General features: G+C 37.4%; 1 protein-coding gene across 1 annotated transcript in view; it reads right to left on the reverse strand.

Moving 5' to 3' along the window:
• LOC147316239 (ATP-binding cassette sub-family C member 2-like) overlaps positions 1–16,967 on the reverse strand; it is a 34,486-nt gene that overhangs the window by 11,214 nt on the left and 6,305 nt on the right. Inside the window, exons 3-22 of the mRNA XM_086258153.1 lie at positions 16,077–16,217; positions 15,859–15,996; positions 15,564–15,686; positions 15,406–15,461; positions 15,089–15,320; positions 14,735–14,913; positions 11,882–12,059; positions 11,259–11,312; positions 8,084–8,149; positions 7,777–7,914; positions 7,550–7,696; positions 7,386–7,470; positions 7,202–7,268; positions 6,753–6,879; positions 5,818–5,994; positions 5,440–5,607; positions 3,682–3,865; positions 2,933–3,068; positions 2,737–2,839; positions 2,432–2,651 (exon numbers count right to left, since the gene is read on the reverse strand). Coding sequence (XP_086114279.1) covers positions 2,432–2,651; positions 2,737–2,839; positions 2,933–3,068; positions 3,682–3,865; positions 5,440–5,607; positions 5,818–5,994; positions 6,753–6,879; positions 7,202–7,268; positions 7,386–7,470; positions 7,550–7,696; positions 7,777–7,914; positions 8,084–8,149; positions 11,259–11,312; positions 11,882–12,059; positions 14,735–14,913; positions 15,089–15,320; positions 15,406–15,461; positions 15,564–15,686; positions 15,859–15,996; positions 16,077–16,217 — 2,719 coding nt within the window. The remainder of the gene's footprint in view (positions 1–2,431; positions 2,652–2,736; positions 2,840–2,932; positions 3,069–3,681; positions 3,866–5,439; positions 5,608–5,817; positions 5,995–6,752; positions 6,880–7,201; positions 7,269–7,385; positions 7,471–7,549; positions 7,697–7,776; positions 7,915–8,083; positions 8,150–11,258; positions 11,313–11,881; positions 12,060–14,734; positions 14,914–15,088; positions 15,321–15,405; positions 15,462–15,563; positions 15,687–15,858; positions 15,997–16,076; positions 16,218–16,967) is intronic.

Below are 16,967 nucleotides of genomic sequence, written 5' to 3' on the forward strand. Positions count from 1 at the left end.
TGCACAATCGGTGGCTGACTAAATACTTTTTTTGCCCCACTGTAACTCTGACATATAATTTGTCCCCAGTTTACAACATGATAGAGCAACCAGCACTATTTCATTGTTATCCATGGCAGCATTGACAATTCAATGATAATTTCAATAACTTCCTGGGGTATATTGATATCAACTGTTCTTCCATTAGATTTCTATTTATATTAAAATAAAATATGCTGCATGTCAAATGTACACACTGTTTTTTTTTTAATATCATATGAAAAGAAAAAAACACTTTTGAAAGGTGTAAATAAAATACTGTTAAAGAACAAATAAATAACAAATGTTTTCCCTCCCTTTGTACTCCTCTGTATTTTTTCACTCATCTCGTCCCTCTCCCTTTATTTATTTTCCATTTAAATAAAATAACTGTTGGTGATAAACTCAGTCTCAGGCTGCTCTTAATGTTGCAGTGAGTAAGATAACTTGAGCCTTTATATTTAGTAATAGTGAGTTAAAAAAAATTACTGTAATTAATCATCTCTTTACTTCCTGGATGTTTGGCTCCTAGTTGTACAACACTTCCACTTTCCACATGACATCATCATCATACTGATGTCATTGCTCTAGTTTAATTATCTTTCTACCCACCTTCTTCAAGCATATCTTTCTACTATCTCCCCTAAGTATCCACAAGTATCACATGTGGAGTTCCCCAAGGTTCCATCTTGGGACCCCCTCTGTTTAACATTTACATGCTCCCACTGGCACAGATGATAAAGAACAACAAAATAAACTATCACAGCTATGCAGATGACACACAAATATATATCACAATGTCACCAGGAGACCGAGGCCCTGTACAGGCTCTTGGTAAATGCATTGAGGAAATTAATGACTGGTTGTGCCACAATTTTCTCCAGCTAAACAAAAACAAAACTGAAGTAATAGTCTTTGGTGCCAAAGAAAAACGATTACAGGTCACCAGAGAACTTCAATCTATACATCTAAAAACCACAAACCAGGAGAGAAATTTGGGTGTAGTAATGGATGCAGACCAAAACTTAGAAAAACACATTAAGACAATAACAAAATCATGGTCCCTAAGGACCCCAAAGCGCTTTACATATCCAGTCATCCACCCATTCACACACTGGTGATGGCAAGCTACATTGTAGCCACAGCCACCCTGGGGCGCACTGACAGAGGCGAGGCTGCCGAACACTGGCGCCACCAGGCCCTCTGACCACCACCACTAGGCAACGGGTGAAGTGTCTTGCCCAAGGACACAACGATCGAGACTGTCCAAGCCGGGGCTCGAACCGGCAACCTTCCAATTACAAGGCGAACTCCCAACTCTTGAGCCACGATCGCCCAAGAATATTTCAAGGATAAAAGATCTGTCTCAACAGGACCTGGAAAAACTAGTCCATGCATTCATTTTTAGTAGGCTTGATTACTGTAACAGCATCTTTACAGGTCTGCCTAAAAAAATCAGTCAGACAACTACAGCTCATTCAGAACTCTGTTGCTCGAGTCCTCACTAAGACCAAAAAAGTGGACCACATCAGTCCAGCTCTGAGGTCTTTATACCAGCTGCCTGTCCGTCAGAGGATAGACTTTAAAGTTCTGATGCTGGTCTATAAAGCTCTGAATAGTTTAGGACCAAAATACATCAGTGACCTCCTGACCCAGTATGAACCTTCCAGATCCCTCATCTGGATCCGGTCTTTTATCAGTTCCCAGAGTCAGAACCAGACACGGAGAAGCTGCATTCAGCTTTTATGCTCCATATATCTGGAACAAACTCCCAGAAAGCCTCAGATCAGCTGAAACACTCAGTTTATTTAAATCCAGGTTGAAGACTCACCTATTCTCAGCTGCATTTGAATAAAACACCAAATCCACACTTTTAAAGCTTAAATTTCAAAACTTACATTTTAACTACTGATTTTATCTACTGTTTTTTTTAATAAATTTTAAATCATGCTTTTTTTTTTTCTTTTCTTTTTTTTATTACCTTGTTGTTGAATTGTGCTATATAAATAAACTTGCCTTGTCTTGCCTAATTCCTATTATTGCTGGAAATCCATTTTGCTAAGATGGGCCAACAGAGTTTAATCATTAAATAGCTTAACTGAATTCTGTATATCAATAAATTCCTCATAATTGTCTCTACTTATTAACCTAAAAAGTTATAGGTGCCTATGCACTTTGCAGCATGGGTCCCTGTGACAAAGGACCTAACGCACACAGTGCACAAGTCCTCTAGTACAATAAAAAGACTGGAAGTTTAGGTTATCTATATAGCGCTCTAAAAATGAGTGGATCCTAAATAACAGGGTACAGAATTTTCCTTACTTTAAGACATAAAGTTGCTTAATGTTAACTTACATGAACCTGAAAATATTTGCAAATAAAAAAAAGGAACAACGAACGACTGTTAAGTTACCCTGAGCCACTCCAAGAGCTCCGAACACTCCCACCCTTGTGTCCCTCTTCCAGGAAGGGTATGTCATGTTGTAGTACTCCACAGAATCACTGGTCCAGTCACTCAACCACAGATTTTGACCGGTGAAAGCAGCGGTCTGGATGAAGTAAATCAGGAAAACCATGGCAGAATATCCCCAGCCCATGGCTCGCAGGTACTGCAGGAACACTGCAAGCTTCACCTGGAAATCAGCGCGAGACGGCACTCAGGAAACAGGCTATCATTTGTTGTAATCTTGCGCTAGTTGTACAAAAACATTTTGTTACCTGTCCTATTTCCATAGTTTCCTTCTCTATAAGTTTCTGGCCTTTCTGTGGTTCATCAGCATTTGCAGATTTTGTAAGGGAATTATTTCTTCTTAATCTGACACTAAAAATGAAAAAAAAAAAAAAAATGAAATGGACATTCTGCTAAAGATGGTATTTGAAACAAGCTGTTTCCCTGGTTTCATCTATAACTTGCCTGCCATTGCGCTGGCTGCGGCGGATACTGTTTTCTTGCTCCAGTGTAAGAGAAACAGTGTCCTCCGAAGCACCGTCAGGTTGGGCATTGTCTCCGCCTGGGAAGAGCTCAATGTCTTCTGCATCCTGGCCCTCACCTAAATGAACAATATACATGGTGTTTTACAAATATGGCAGTAATTTATGGTGTCTTGGGTCAATATGTGAACAACATCAACACAAAGTATTCATAAAAGATGACAAAAAGAAATTTAATTCATTCATATTAGTGGTATCCTGAGACTATTACCAATGCTATTATGTTCCCTTTCAGACCGTGCAATATTACCCAACAGTACCTTATTGAATATTTGTTTAATCCCCCTCATCATACGCTGCTACTCCCTTTATTCTATTGCACAATACTATGTCACTTTCTAGAATTGCCTGCACAGATAGTTAAGTTATTTATTCTCCAGGATATAGTTATATATATTACTTTGTTAGTTATTTGATACTATGCCTTTCACTATCCTACTGTATATTACTGTATACTACTATTCTTATTGTATATATTGTAAATCTTATTCATCTGTTCCTCTGTCTCTCCTGCTGCTTTGAGCATGTACATGACAAAAGAATTTCCCTCGGGATAAATAAAGTTATTCTTATTCTTATATAATTTTAGCATCGGTTTTGGTTTTACATCTAACAAAACATGTAATGTGTGCAGATTATGTTGCTAATATACTAAGAAAAGGTTGTAATCACCTGTTTCTGAATTTCTCTGATTGCTCTGCTCAGTGGCATATGTGTCGAGAAACTTAGAAAAAGTTCCTCCACTGGCACGAAGGTTTTCATAGGATCCAACTTCAGAAATGACTCCATTCTCCAAAACCACTATTTCATCCACGTATGGCAGGAAGCTTTTGCCATGAGTCACCAGGATACGAGTCTGTATGGTCAGAGATATATGAGATTCAAGTGCATTCACCAATCTAATAAATGAAAATATTAATATTTATAAAGTATATAAACACATCTACTGTATATCTCCCAGCCTGACTTTAAAACCAGTATAAATTCACTATCAGATGAGAAGTGTTGCAAAAGCAGTAATAAAGCATATTAATTAAATTTAAAGCAGGCGCTAATAAAGTTCAAATGAGATAGTAATTAATAATAGAGTAAAGATATCCAAAGTTTAATGATTTTTAATAGACAATTATTAGAAGAATTAAATATAAATTCAACAATAACAAAAATACTGAACTGACAGGATTTACAAAAACATTGTAATTATTAAAGAAAAAGAAAGAAAAATGAAAAATTATTAAGTTGTATTTATCAAAAAGAGAATATAATTCAGTTCACAGACTGACTTGACAATAATTAGTTTAATCATTTAAAAATCATTTATAAAGCCATGTTTCCTAGTGTTTTGGGTTTAATTTCTATTTCCAGATTATTGGTTATTCGTGGTTTTGTTCTCTTGATGTTATTTGTTATTCTGGTTTCTAGTTTAAGTCACTGTCTTCCTTGTGTTCCATGTGCCATGTTCCTTCAGTCTGTCTCTCCATGTCAAGTCCGCATCTTTGTGAATTGTCTCTTAGTTCCTGTTTTATTTTGATAGTCCCAGTCCTATGTGTCTAGTTTTGCTTCTCCTTGTCTTGTTATGTATAATGAACCCCAGCTGTGTCTCCCTCCTGTTTCTCATTCCCTGACTGCTCCTGTGTTTTCTCCTTCTTTTTACTGGTCTGTCTGTGTTCCTCCGTGCTGTTTTCTCTGCTTGTTGGTCTTTGTGTTACCTCCCAAAGGTTTCCCTTTAGGTTCTGCACATGCCATCACCACTTCTGTTTGTATTGTCATTGTGTAAATAAAGCTCACTCTCATTTAAGTCAGTGCCTGCATTTTGGGTCGTATCTCACCTCCACATGGCTTGCCTTGCTAGCCGTGACATTTTCTAACTTGTCAAAGGAGCTTGCAAAGAAAAGCGTCTGGACTTCTTTAAGTTGCTTGAAGACGTTTCACCTCTCATCCGAGAAGCTTCTTCAGTTCTAAGGTCAAATGGTGGAGAGTCCCAGATATAAACCTAGTGGGAGTATCCCCCCACAGAGGGACAAAAGGACCCCCTGATGATCCTCTAATCCCCTGCAAGCTCCTTTGACTACGATGACCTGGATGACTGAGAACCTTCACAGACACATTTTCTAACTTGTAATTCTATTTCCAAGTGGCTTTCATTCCTAACCTTTCATTATTAGCTATTCAGTTATCCTGGTCATTTAGTGTGATATTTAGCCTATTGTAACCTCTACATAATGCTCTGGTCCTGGGTAAAATGAGGTAAAATACTACAAATTAGACACCATGTTTTCTATGCAAGTAACAGCTGGAATATCCTGGGCAGATAGTATTTCATGTCAAGATTCATCAGAAGAAATTAAATGAGAAATGGGAAAGTTTTTCTTTTCCTTTTTCCTCCCTTTTTTCCTGTAAAATAATTATCAAATGTTTTTAAGCACAAACCTTGTCTTTAAGTAATCCATTGGGTCCAATTACATTTTCAAAAAGATGCTTTCCTACATGGGAGTCCACAGCAGACAAAGGGTCATCTAATAGATAGATATCAGCCTGACTGTAGACTGCTCTGGCTAAGCTCACACGCTGCTTTTGACCCCCTGAGAGATTGATACCCTGAAAAGAGAAGAAAGGAGGGGAAAAGAGACACACTCTTTTAGCCTTTCCTTTATAATCAGAAGAGCTCTTCTGTTTTGTTACTTTTTTGTCATGTATTTAAGAAACAAATATTTTACATGTGTTTACAATAAAGACCATACACAGTATTTGCATAGAGGAAAAATATTTGTGTAACAAAAAACCTGAACCGTTCAAAGTGTAACTCACTTTCTCTCCAATCTCAGTGAGGTCTCCTCCAGGCAGCAGCTCAAGGTCAGGGGAAAGAGCACAGGCCTCTATGACCTTTTTGAAGTTCTCTTCCTCATGTGGAGATCCAAACAAGATATTATCCTTCAAAGTAGCATTTTGGATCCAGGCTTGCTGCGGTACAAAAGCAAGAGAACCCTGGAAAGAAATAGACTATTACTCATGTCTTATCATAAAAAACTGGCATTCACAAAATTTCATCCAGACCAAACACTACCATGCTAGATGGGAAAAAAAATCAATTCTTTTACTAGAAATGTTAGAAAACTCCACTGAACTTAGTTTATTCTGTGAGTAAAATGATTTGAGTTATTCCCTTTTCAATATGGATAAAACTGTTCTTTGAACAGGTGGCTTGCCCAGTGGATTTAGCATTGTTTTACATTGTCTTTCTAAAAAAAATGATCACACCAAGCTGGAGTAAAGACACTTATGTAATAAAAAGACAAAAAAGAAACTGGAATTTAATTTTATGAATTAGAAACCTTGCTGAGCAAAAATTCTTATTCTTCTTTTGGCTAATTTTTTTAAGGGTTGCCACAGCAAATCCTCTGTCTCAATTTCACAAAAACTGTGCTAAAATGCCTCAATTTGTAGAAAAATATACTTCTTTATTCTGCTGTGTCTGAATTAATCTCCACCAATGCTGATGAGTTTAGACCAGATTATCAATACTGCCTTGAACGAATTAGGCTTTTGCTGTTGCTTCTATATCTTTGCTTTGTTAGCTAAAGCCTTTAATGTTTATTATTGCATACTTAAAAAAAAAAATATTGTAATGTGATTGTTAAAGTCTTCTATGCTTTATTGTTTATTTTATGTGTTTGTTTTTGTTTTATTTTGCATGTTTTTTTTTAACACACACTGATAAATACAAACGGGGAAAAAGCCATTACCCCAATGTTGATAAAACCTTTGGTACTGTGCATCTCTCCAAGGAGGGCTGACATAAGAGACGACTTTCCTGACCCAACAGCTCCCACTACGGCAACCAACCGACCAGGCTCAATGTCCAAATTCACACTGGACACACATAATAAATATGGTCATTACTGTAAAAACAGTAGGAAAAATACAACTGTGTTTCATAAATGTGTGGAACATAGTGTACCATTTGGATAAAAAAAGCACGCAGTGATTTGCAAATCATTTAAACCCTACGTTTAATTTAAACTAGGACACAGATGATGTTTCATATGTTGAAAACGAAAATTTGTGTGAACTTTTAAACATATCCTGAGTTTGAATTTAGCCAGACAGGAAAAACTTTTAAAAAGTGCCTGAAGCAACAGCTCACAGTTAATTAAGTTAACTAGTAACTTTTTGATGACCAACACAGACATACTCTTTCAGCAGAGGCTTTGCATCTTTTTCCCAAGCAAAGGAACCATCACATACGCTCACAGCAGTATCTAAAAAATGAACACAGACCAAGACAGAGCTTAACAGATGATCCGCACACATAAAAACTGTGACTAAGCTTCAATCTTCAGCTGTAGAACAAGTGCAAATTCTAATGGTGAACATACTGAAACTGGGGTCTTGGCGCACAATGTCACTGTCGATGTCTTCCCCTGCCAGAAACTTCTCCAGGCGCTTCTTAGACACTGCTGTCTGAAAATTCAAAGAACAGGTTAAGTTTGATGTTATCACAGGCTTGATACATGTGCGTGATGTAGCTCTGTTCACTTACTTGCACAATGGAAGCAATGAGCATGGGCAGCATGGCAAGAGGAGCTCGGAGGATGTTGAAGAGAGAGATGGAAGTAAAAGCTCTCTCAGCAGTTAACACATTATCGTTGCTCACACTAACAAATATTGCAAACGTGGCCAGAGAAACCTGCAAGTACAGTCAGTTTAAGAAAAAAGTTTGTTTACCATTTGATTCTAGTCTCTGCGAAGCTCTCTGACAGAACTCACCAGAGCTGGAATGCAGCATGAGGTAAGAATGGAGAAGGAGTGTAGGTAGGCAGACTTCTTCATGACTTTTAGTTCTTCCCCTCTAATGTCTTCCACCTGCTTCTGGAAGGATGGCTCCCAAGCATACAGCTTCAGAATCTGGTGGGAGACAAAAGAAAAAGACAGGGAGGAGGCAGTGAGGCAGAAGGAAGGGTGCGGCAGCAGAGCACTTATTGTTGAAGTTACTGCAGTTTCTTGAAGCATCAATGTCTTACATGTAAGGAAGGCATCTACATACACCATGAATACACTGAATAAGGGAGCTCACCTTGATCCCATTTAGAATTTCATTCATGATTTTCATTCTCTTATCTTTAAAGTTCATGTTCTCTATCTGAAAAGAGACACAATGTAGCTCATGTTAAACAGGCAATAAGACAATACTTAAAGTGTTTTGAACAGCAATTTATTCTGTGTAATTCATTTGAAAAAAAAAACAAAACAACTTTTTCACCAGCAAGAATCGCATGTTGAAAGTTACAGTGATCACTTTCTTCACATTATAATTAATATAATTAAACTCCAAAGAAATTTTTGGTCAGTTTATAGAAGGGAGACTGGTCTATGAGAGCAAATCTGTATGTTGACTGTGAGACACGTGGCTGAGCCTGCATGCTGCGTCACTCAATTGTCTATCTACTTTTGAGCCTCTGAAAGAGGGGGACTGTATCAAAATCTATTAAACAGTCAATGCAATAATTTAGTTAAACATCTTGAATAAAACTTATTAAATTTATTGTGTGAACTATTTACAGCACTGTAAATAAACACACTGTTCATCATAAAGAGTCCAGCGTTTGGGTCCTCATTCCTCACATCCCGACGGCCTGCCACGCAGACCATGACATAAACAATCAATCCAATACTGTAGTTAAACATTTTGAATAAAAAATTACAATTTGCAGTTTAATCTCATCCTGATTATTTGATTTAGAATCTCGCACAGAGGTTTACACACTGAAAAAAATATGTTGTTGGATTTACTTAATTCAATGGTGGACATTTGTTGCACACAGATGTTTTGCTTTGGCAGCAACTTAAACCATTGAGTTAAATTAACACAATTTATTCATGTTCAATAAACCTGTGCAATTTGTGTTGATAAAATGTGACTTAAACATGTTTTGATGAAGTAATTTGAGCTCTTGGAATATTTTAATCCTTCACAATTTTCTCACGTTATCCCAACACGATTCAATAACTTTTACCCAATACTACTTGGTCACTTAAATACTACATGTTATCTTCAAATTACATTTTGCTATTATATTCTAGTATCAAATACACAATTTTCAAATGGAGGCCTTATAACAGATTGTATTGTTCTCTTCCAAGATGGTTGCTGGCATCCACCAGTAACCTTTCAAAACAACATGTCTAATTTCACTGCAGTAGGTAAAGAATTAAACTGACATTACTCCTCTACTGAATCTATATAAATCAACAGTTAAATAATGTCAGTTCTTCCGTGTTCTCTGGAATCAATCGCAGCAAAGAAATTAGACTGTTTCTTTTGAAAAATGTTGGGAAAGAACAATACAAAACATTCTATTTAAGGCCTCTGACATCAAGATTCAGTTAAACAACAATTATAACTAAACAATTTGAGGTAATGTTAGTTTCCATTAACATTAAATTAGGTTACTGAATTGGCAAACACCTTCCTATTAACACTACCCATTTTACCCCAATAACTAAAGAAATTAGCACTTGCAGGTCAAAAACTTTATTCAAGAGACGCAAAAATAACATTGATACAGTGACTGTCAAAAATTACAGCACTGATCATACTGTGACATCTTGGTTCAAAACAGCACACTTAGAAATATTCAACGTTCTTTACTTCAACTGAATGAAACTGAAAATACCATTTCACACGACCCATATGGGATATTTAGACTGTATAACTGTTCACGCTACATCTCTTCACTAGTAAAAGAAAGAAAAAATACAAAGAGAAATTTAAAAATGCTGCCAAACAGACAGAGAACTTGTACAGAGCAAAAGGAAAAACAAACAACAACAAAAAAACAGCTCATCCTCATGGCAGTTGCAGAGTATATAAAAATGAACCCTGCGATCCGTTCCTGGAATTGAGCTTCAAAAATGCAGCAGAACAAGTGTGAGATTTAAATGTCCTCTCACCTAGAGCAGGTCACCTCACATGCATAACAGTGAGCTTCGTTGCAGGAGCAGTTTTGTCTTAGTTGTGAGCTTTTCTTGAGAGCTGAGTTGCATCCAACTCCATTACCACCCATTGAATCACCTCAAAAGTGTAGCAGAGTTGTGATGGGTAACTCATGTTGAAGGAATAAAAAAGGTCCAAACAGCATGGCTACTGCAAAGGTCACGTTATCCAGATCTTGAAGAACAACATCAGAAAAGTCATTGCCTGGCGCATCTCTGGAGACAGATGTTCATTGTGGTTTTCTCAATCTGTGCAGTGGCCTCAGGCAAGTCCTGGTTAAACACAAAACATTTCTTTAAGATTCCTTTTTAAACTCATCTCTTTTGAATCTACCAGTTCTAATGTTAGAGTAATTTAAAACAATGCAAGCAACATAGTAAATAGCTATAGCCAAAGAGTGGCCTGCCATGCTGCCATTCATGGTCTAACAGAGTTTCTAAGAGAGGGTGAAAAACATAATAATTTCAAATGCTTTACATTAGTTTTTGTTAGAAAGACACCGGCCCATCAGAAATCCAGGCTATGTCACTCAGAAGATGTTAGAATTTAGACTTTCAGCCCCACAATTTGGTTAGCTGTTGGTCAGTTGGTCTTTTTTTTTTTTTTTTTTTCAAACAAAAGCTAATGTAAATACTGGTGGGATTTTCCTTTGTTCATTAGAATGACAAATTTAAAGTTTTTTCACACTGATGTGACCCCTAATACAGGGGTGGGGGTGGGGCCTCAAGGGCCGGCGGCCGAGTTCACTACCAGGCCTCATGTGAACTTCAAATTATTAAAGAGGACTACTGGTCCTAACCAGTCCAATGAGGATCAAGTGGATAACTAAATGCATTTTTAAAGGTTGCAAATCCACAATCTACTCATAAAACACTCACCATGAACTCCTGCACCAAGATGTTGCAATTGTCTTTCACACAGATGCGGAGCACTTTGATGAGGGACTCCGAGCATTAATGTCATCCTTGACTATTATAACAAAGAAAACAGAGATTTGTGAACTTTTCAGTAGCACAGAAGAAAATGATCCCAGACAAAAACTCTTGACTTTTTAAACCAGTCAACATGCAACACCAGCATCTACAAAGCAATATCAAAAGTTCCTGTTTGACATCAACTTTATGGATATATAGTTTCCAGAACATTTATTTTTAAAAAAAGATAAATTTTTCTCAGTGGGCCAGTAAATGCATGACGAAAATTATGGCATCCTTTTAGTGGAATCATTACTCACAGGTAATAGTTGACTGTTTCAATGGATTTCCCCTACTGTAGACTCCTTACGAGTGTCATTGGACACCACTAATGCCTTAGAAAAGGGATAAAAAGGGCTTATTAATTAGAAAGTGGGGTGAAAATTAAGTAAGAGAAGCATATAAGTGATATTTTGTCTTACTCTGTATGTCACTTAAAAAAAACCTCCATAACCCTATATATTGAAAAAAGCCAAGCTGACTTTCTTTTAGAAATAATGTAAATAGTTTTTGATGTCTCAGGAGTATTTTCTTCATTTCCTGATTTCCAAGATTTGGTAAAACTTAATAAAACTTCATAAAAACAAAAATTATGTATTCTGATTGGCTATTCAATCAGGGTCTTCACCAGTAGTGACTGAGAACTCACAAAATTAATCATTAAGATCAATAGTAAAAGTATTGATGGAAACTAGAGCTATAGACTAACACAGGTTTTTTCTGTGACAAGTATGTGCTGATAAAAGTACTTTAAAACTGAAACATCTGACAACTGACTTAAGCAGAAAATTATGACTAGTAATTTTTTTCTTCTAATGTGTAACAGTAGTTTATATTACACAGCATTTGATTTTTTTTTTCACACCAATATCAATAAATGGTGTTCTGTCACTCCTGTTTTTACCTTTTTATACACAGCAGCCATAAGTGCAGTGCGAACCTTCATCCCCAGCACATGGCAGCGCTGGAAATACTGCTGTAGGGTCAGAGACTGTAGCAGAGCCACCACCATCAGCAACACTGCATACAAATAGCCCTCCCAGGCATATCTGGATTTGTCCTGAGTGAACGAGATCATCAATCTAGGAAAAACAGAAAAAAAAAGAAGAAAACATGCTAATCTCCAGCTTCATCTTTAGCACTTATCTAACAATGTCCTCATTTCATCCTGCCACTCCTGTTATCGGTTATGAATCACCAGTGTCGAGACATGAGGGACAGAGAAAATTTTAATGCCCCCTGTCTTTCTTCTCAACATATCTGAGAGAGGGTGAAAAGGTTTAACATCCAATTTTTGTAATGTGATATATAGTTTTAATCTTTATTTTTATCTTCATTTTTTATCTTTCTTTATTTTTGACAAAAGATAAATCATAATATAAGTTTGATCAATATGTTAAATGAGAAATGTAGTTTGAGTAGTGTAAGAGTCTAGATTTTTTGTGTGTAGACATGATCTGGCTTGGATCTTGTAGCAATATAACAGTTAAACCCAGAATCAGAATTCATATGTGATTTAGCTGTTAGTTAATAGTGATAGTTAATTGCTGAAAGGAGAGAGAAGGGGAGGCAAATGGGACTTGGTAGAGTATAAAAGAGAGCGCCCAGAATAACCTTTTAACCCGTTGTGAAACAGTACAGGTAAAAATCTGAGTATTGACCCATTTTAATGTAAATAGCTCTTACAGGTTACTTCAGCCATTTACACATAACATACAGTTGAGGCCTACTGTCAAACCCCCTAAAGCTAATCCACTTAAATACCAAGTGCACCAGGGGGGAGCCGCTGTAACTATGTGCCTGATGGAGACCAGAACTGCAAGGCTACTCAGGTCCCCGGATTTTATCAGATAAGCAGGAAAAACATACAGACGATTTTGAGACCATTAAAGCTGGGCGAGCCCCCTGAGCCACATCAGCCCCATCTGAACTTTGCATTGCCTGCTGAGTAATACTCATCCAGCGATTAGAACTTCTTAAACAGAGAGCTGACCCAGACTTCCTGTATTGGGATACTGGTCCCACAGATTGGCAATAGTAAATAGTTAACACAAAGGATTTTAAACGGTAATAGCAAGTAAATCTAAAAACAACAAACTTAAGAGAGAACAAAATGGGTTTTTTTTTATGTTTACCTAAATATGGTAAAACTGTTACATCTGTAACAGGTAATTGCATAAATTCCTTTAACTCTCTGGGTTTTAAAGCAGGCTTAGGCTACGAAAAAGATTTCCCAAGCCTTGAACATCGCTTGACCAGTGCTCTACTGGTCAAGCGATCATTCAGAAATGGAAGGAGTATGGCACAACTGTAAACCTACCAAGACAAGGCCGTCCACCTAAACTCACAGGCCGAACAAGGAGAGCCCTGATCAGAAATGCAGCCAAGAGGCCTATGGTGACTCTGGACGAGCTGCAGAGATCTACAGCTCAGGTGGGGGAATCTGTCCATAGGACAACTATCTGTCGTGCACTTCACAAAGTTGGCCTTTATGGAAGAGTGGCAAGAAGAAAGCCATTGTTAACAGAAAACCACAATAAGTCCCGTTTGCAGTTTGCCACAAGCCATGTGGGGGACACAGCAAACATGTGGAAGAAGGTGCTCTGGTCAGAGGAGACCAAAATGGAACTTTTTGGCCAAAATGCAAAACGCTATGTGTGGCAGAAAACTAACACTGCACGTCACTCTGAACACACCATCCCCACTGTCAAATATGATGGTGGCAGCATCATGCTTCTCTTCAGCAGGGACAGGGAAGCTGGTCAGAGTTGATGGGAAGAAGGATGGAGCCAAATACAGGGCAACCTTGGACGAAAACCTCTTGGAGTCTGCAAAAGACTTGAGACTGGGGCGGAGGTTCACCTTCCAGCAGGACAACGACCCTAAACGTAAAGCCAGGGCAACAATGGAATGATTTAAAACAAAACATATCCATGTGTTAGAATGGCCCAGTCAAAGTCCAGATCTAAATCCAATCGAGAATCTGTGGCAAGATCTGAAAACTGCTGTTCACAAACACTGTCCATCTAATCTGACTGAGCTGGAACTGTTTTGCAAAGAAGAATGGGCAAAGATTTCAGTCTCTAGATGTGCAAAGCTGGTAGAGACATACCCTAAAAGACTGGCAGCTGTAATTGCAGCAAAAGGTGGTTCTACAAAGTATTAACTCAGGGAGCTGAATAATTCCGCACACCCCACTTTTCAGGTATTTATTTGTAAAAAATGTTTGGAATCATGTATGATTTTCGTTCCACTTCTCACGTGTACACCACTTTGTACACCACTTTCATGTGGAATTCCAATACAATTGATTCATGTTTGTGGCTGTAATGTGACAAAATGTGGAAAAGTTCAAGGGGGCCGAATACTTTTGCAAGCCACTGTATTATTGACATTATTAAGGAGCTGATGTTGAAAATTAAAAAAATCTGAAAAGAATACACACTTTTGGGAAGTTTCATTCCATTTGCATTAACAGAATGAAAAAAGAAAAGTGAAGTGGCCACAAATGGCCAGGATAGAGCCCAGAGGGTTAAGTGATATAATTGTCTTATTGAAAAATATGCATCAGAAAACCTTCACAGACATACATCAGAAGGTCAGAAAAGTGAACTATTAAGAGACCATTGTAGTCCACTGCAGGGTACAACACAGCTAAGTTCCTAGTTTAAGTCCAGCGACATTGTACAAGCACAACATTGTTCTTCTCTTAAATCTGTTGTTTTATTTCTGTAACCTTCTGTAATATCTTACTCACTTAAGGAGCTGAGGACTGACAAAGGTTAACACATCCTCCAGAAGTTTGAAGCAGAAAGATTCAATCAGAATCCTTTTAAAGGTCTTGTAAATGGTGGTAATCAGCCATGAATTGGGATAGTTCTCTTCCTCCTTATTGTCCTTTTTCTTCTTTTCATCTTCCTTCTTCCCCCTTTCCTCCTAAAGGAACAGATCGTTCAAGCACAGTTGATGAGATTTATTCAGAAAAAAACATAGTAATGTTGATTAGTGGTGTTGGTAAAATCCGTTTAGACTGTAGCTCAATATTGTGTACATGTGAGTGGAAGTGATTTTGATGAAATGCTCTCACCATCATTAGTACATCCTAACTCACCCCTTTCCCCAGACCACTGGAAAGCCCATTTTGCTGTGGGTCTTCCTGGGCACTGTGTATGTTCTGAAACAATTTCCTTTTCATCTTGTTCTGGAAGCGGACCCTAGCTGCATCCAACTCAGGCTTCATGAAATGCTGGAAACGCTCATTGATGAAAGCAGTGCTATCACTCTCATTCAGATCCCACATGTCCTCCTGAACCAGAGGTTGTTTGTAGCCTTTTAAGACCATACTGTAAAAACAATGAGAACTTTGAAGACATGGAGCACATATGTAGGTGCTTGTTAAGATTCCGACTATAGTGACCTTAATGTTACCTGTTTAACCAGTTGAATGTTATTCTACTCAAAAATGCTGCACCTGCTTCAGGATTCTGTGGATAAAAACAAGGTTCAATCTATCTTATTTAATCTATGCTTATAAAACTTCACCCTCGGAAAACAAACAAACAAAACCAATAACAAATAAAGGGTACCTTTTTTATAAGGTCTTTGGCTTCTGGGGGGATATCAGCCACAGTAGAAAGAACTAATGAAATCAGTTTAAGCCCAAAAGAAATGTAGAAAAGGCTGAAACGTGGGACATCACGGACCTCGCCCTAAATACCAAAAATGAGAGAAAGAAATACTTTAAAGGGTCCCGAAGAAACAGAAAACGGTGTGTTATGGAAAATATACAGTCAATCATATCAAGTTATTGCATCATGTCTGATTAAATTTACTATTTTTCTTCTACTTTAATCCAACTTGATCAAATGTCTTCATTCATACCAGTCTGAGAGCCTCTCGAAGGAGGGTCTGGAAAGGAAAGATGTCACACACTACAAGGAGCAACCAGAAGAGGAAAATAGAGGCAGAGTCTATTGCTCCTTCCCATCTTAATCCTTCATGGCAAAGCAGGACAAGGATCTAACAAAGAAGACACATCAGAACATAAAAACAAATCCTTTCAAATTTAAATAAATAAATATAAAGGTTGCTCTATTTACCCATGTGACTGCAAATAAAACTGGATTTGCGTAGTATGCAGCAGCATTTTTTGAAGATTGGTCACTGTTTGGACCAAAATCTTCTCCTAGTGTGACTCCCAGGTGTGCTATGGCTGTTAGGAACAACAGAGATGCCACAAGCTAAAGGAAGAAAACACAGACCAGACATGAGAATAAATCATGTTATTCTATTAAAAAATTGCATTAACTTCCTAGGACCCGGCGTCCACATATGTGGACATCACATTTTGTTTTGTCTAGACCAAAATACTAAATTTTGCTCTACAATGGCCTGATATCCACCTACGAGGACATTATACTGCCACTGTTCTATCGAAATTTAAAACAAACATCCTCATATGTGAATCTCATTTATCTTAGAAACAAAAAGCAGGTAAAAAAAATAAAATAAAAATAAAAATCTGGTAATTCTTTGTTTTTACATTCATCAGGTGCCAATCAGCCCAAATAGCAAAGAGAAATTAAAAGTGCATGACATGAAAAAGTTCGGGTCTTAGGAAGTTAAAGGACTGTTATTAGTTGGAGTTCATGTACTGTTATTCCATATGTAATGCAAAAGATTCTATAATACCCTTAAAAACATACTTAAACTAGTTGAACTAAGTAAAATAGTGATTGAAATTCTCATTAGATTATTGACAATTTACTGTTTATTTTTGATTATATCAACTGTAAAATGGATTTTTATATGTATCTGAATATAAAGTTAATTGAGTCACCTTTTTGTTGTATTGTAATTGCAATACTCTCACTCACAGTATAACAAGCTGCAACTGCACTATGTGAATGTACCTTGGGAAGACTGTCCGAATTTGACATTTGCCACGTTTGGAGTAAAATGCCAATGGAAGAGACAGTGGCAATACACAG

Source organism: Aulonocara sp. 'chitande type north' Nkhata Bay, linkage group LG13, assembly GCF_057382095.1.
Source record: "Aulonocara sp. 'chitande type north' Nkhata Bay isolate Kocher_YH1m ecotype deep benthic linkage group LG13, A_spYH_male_GT1.1, whole genome shotgun sequence".
NCBI lineage: Eukaryota > Metazoa > Chordata > Actinopteri > Cichliformes > Cichlidae > Aulonocara > Aulonocara sp. 'chitande type north' Nkhata Bay.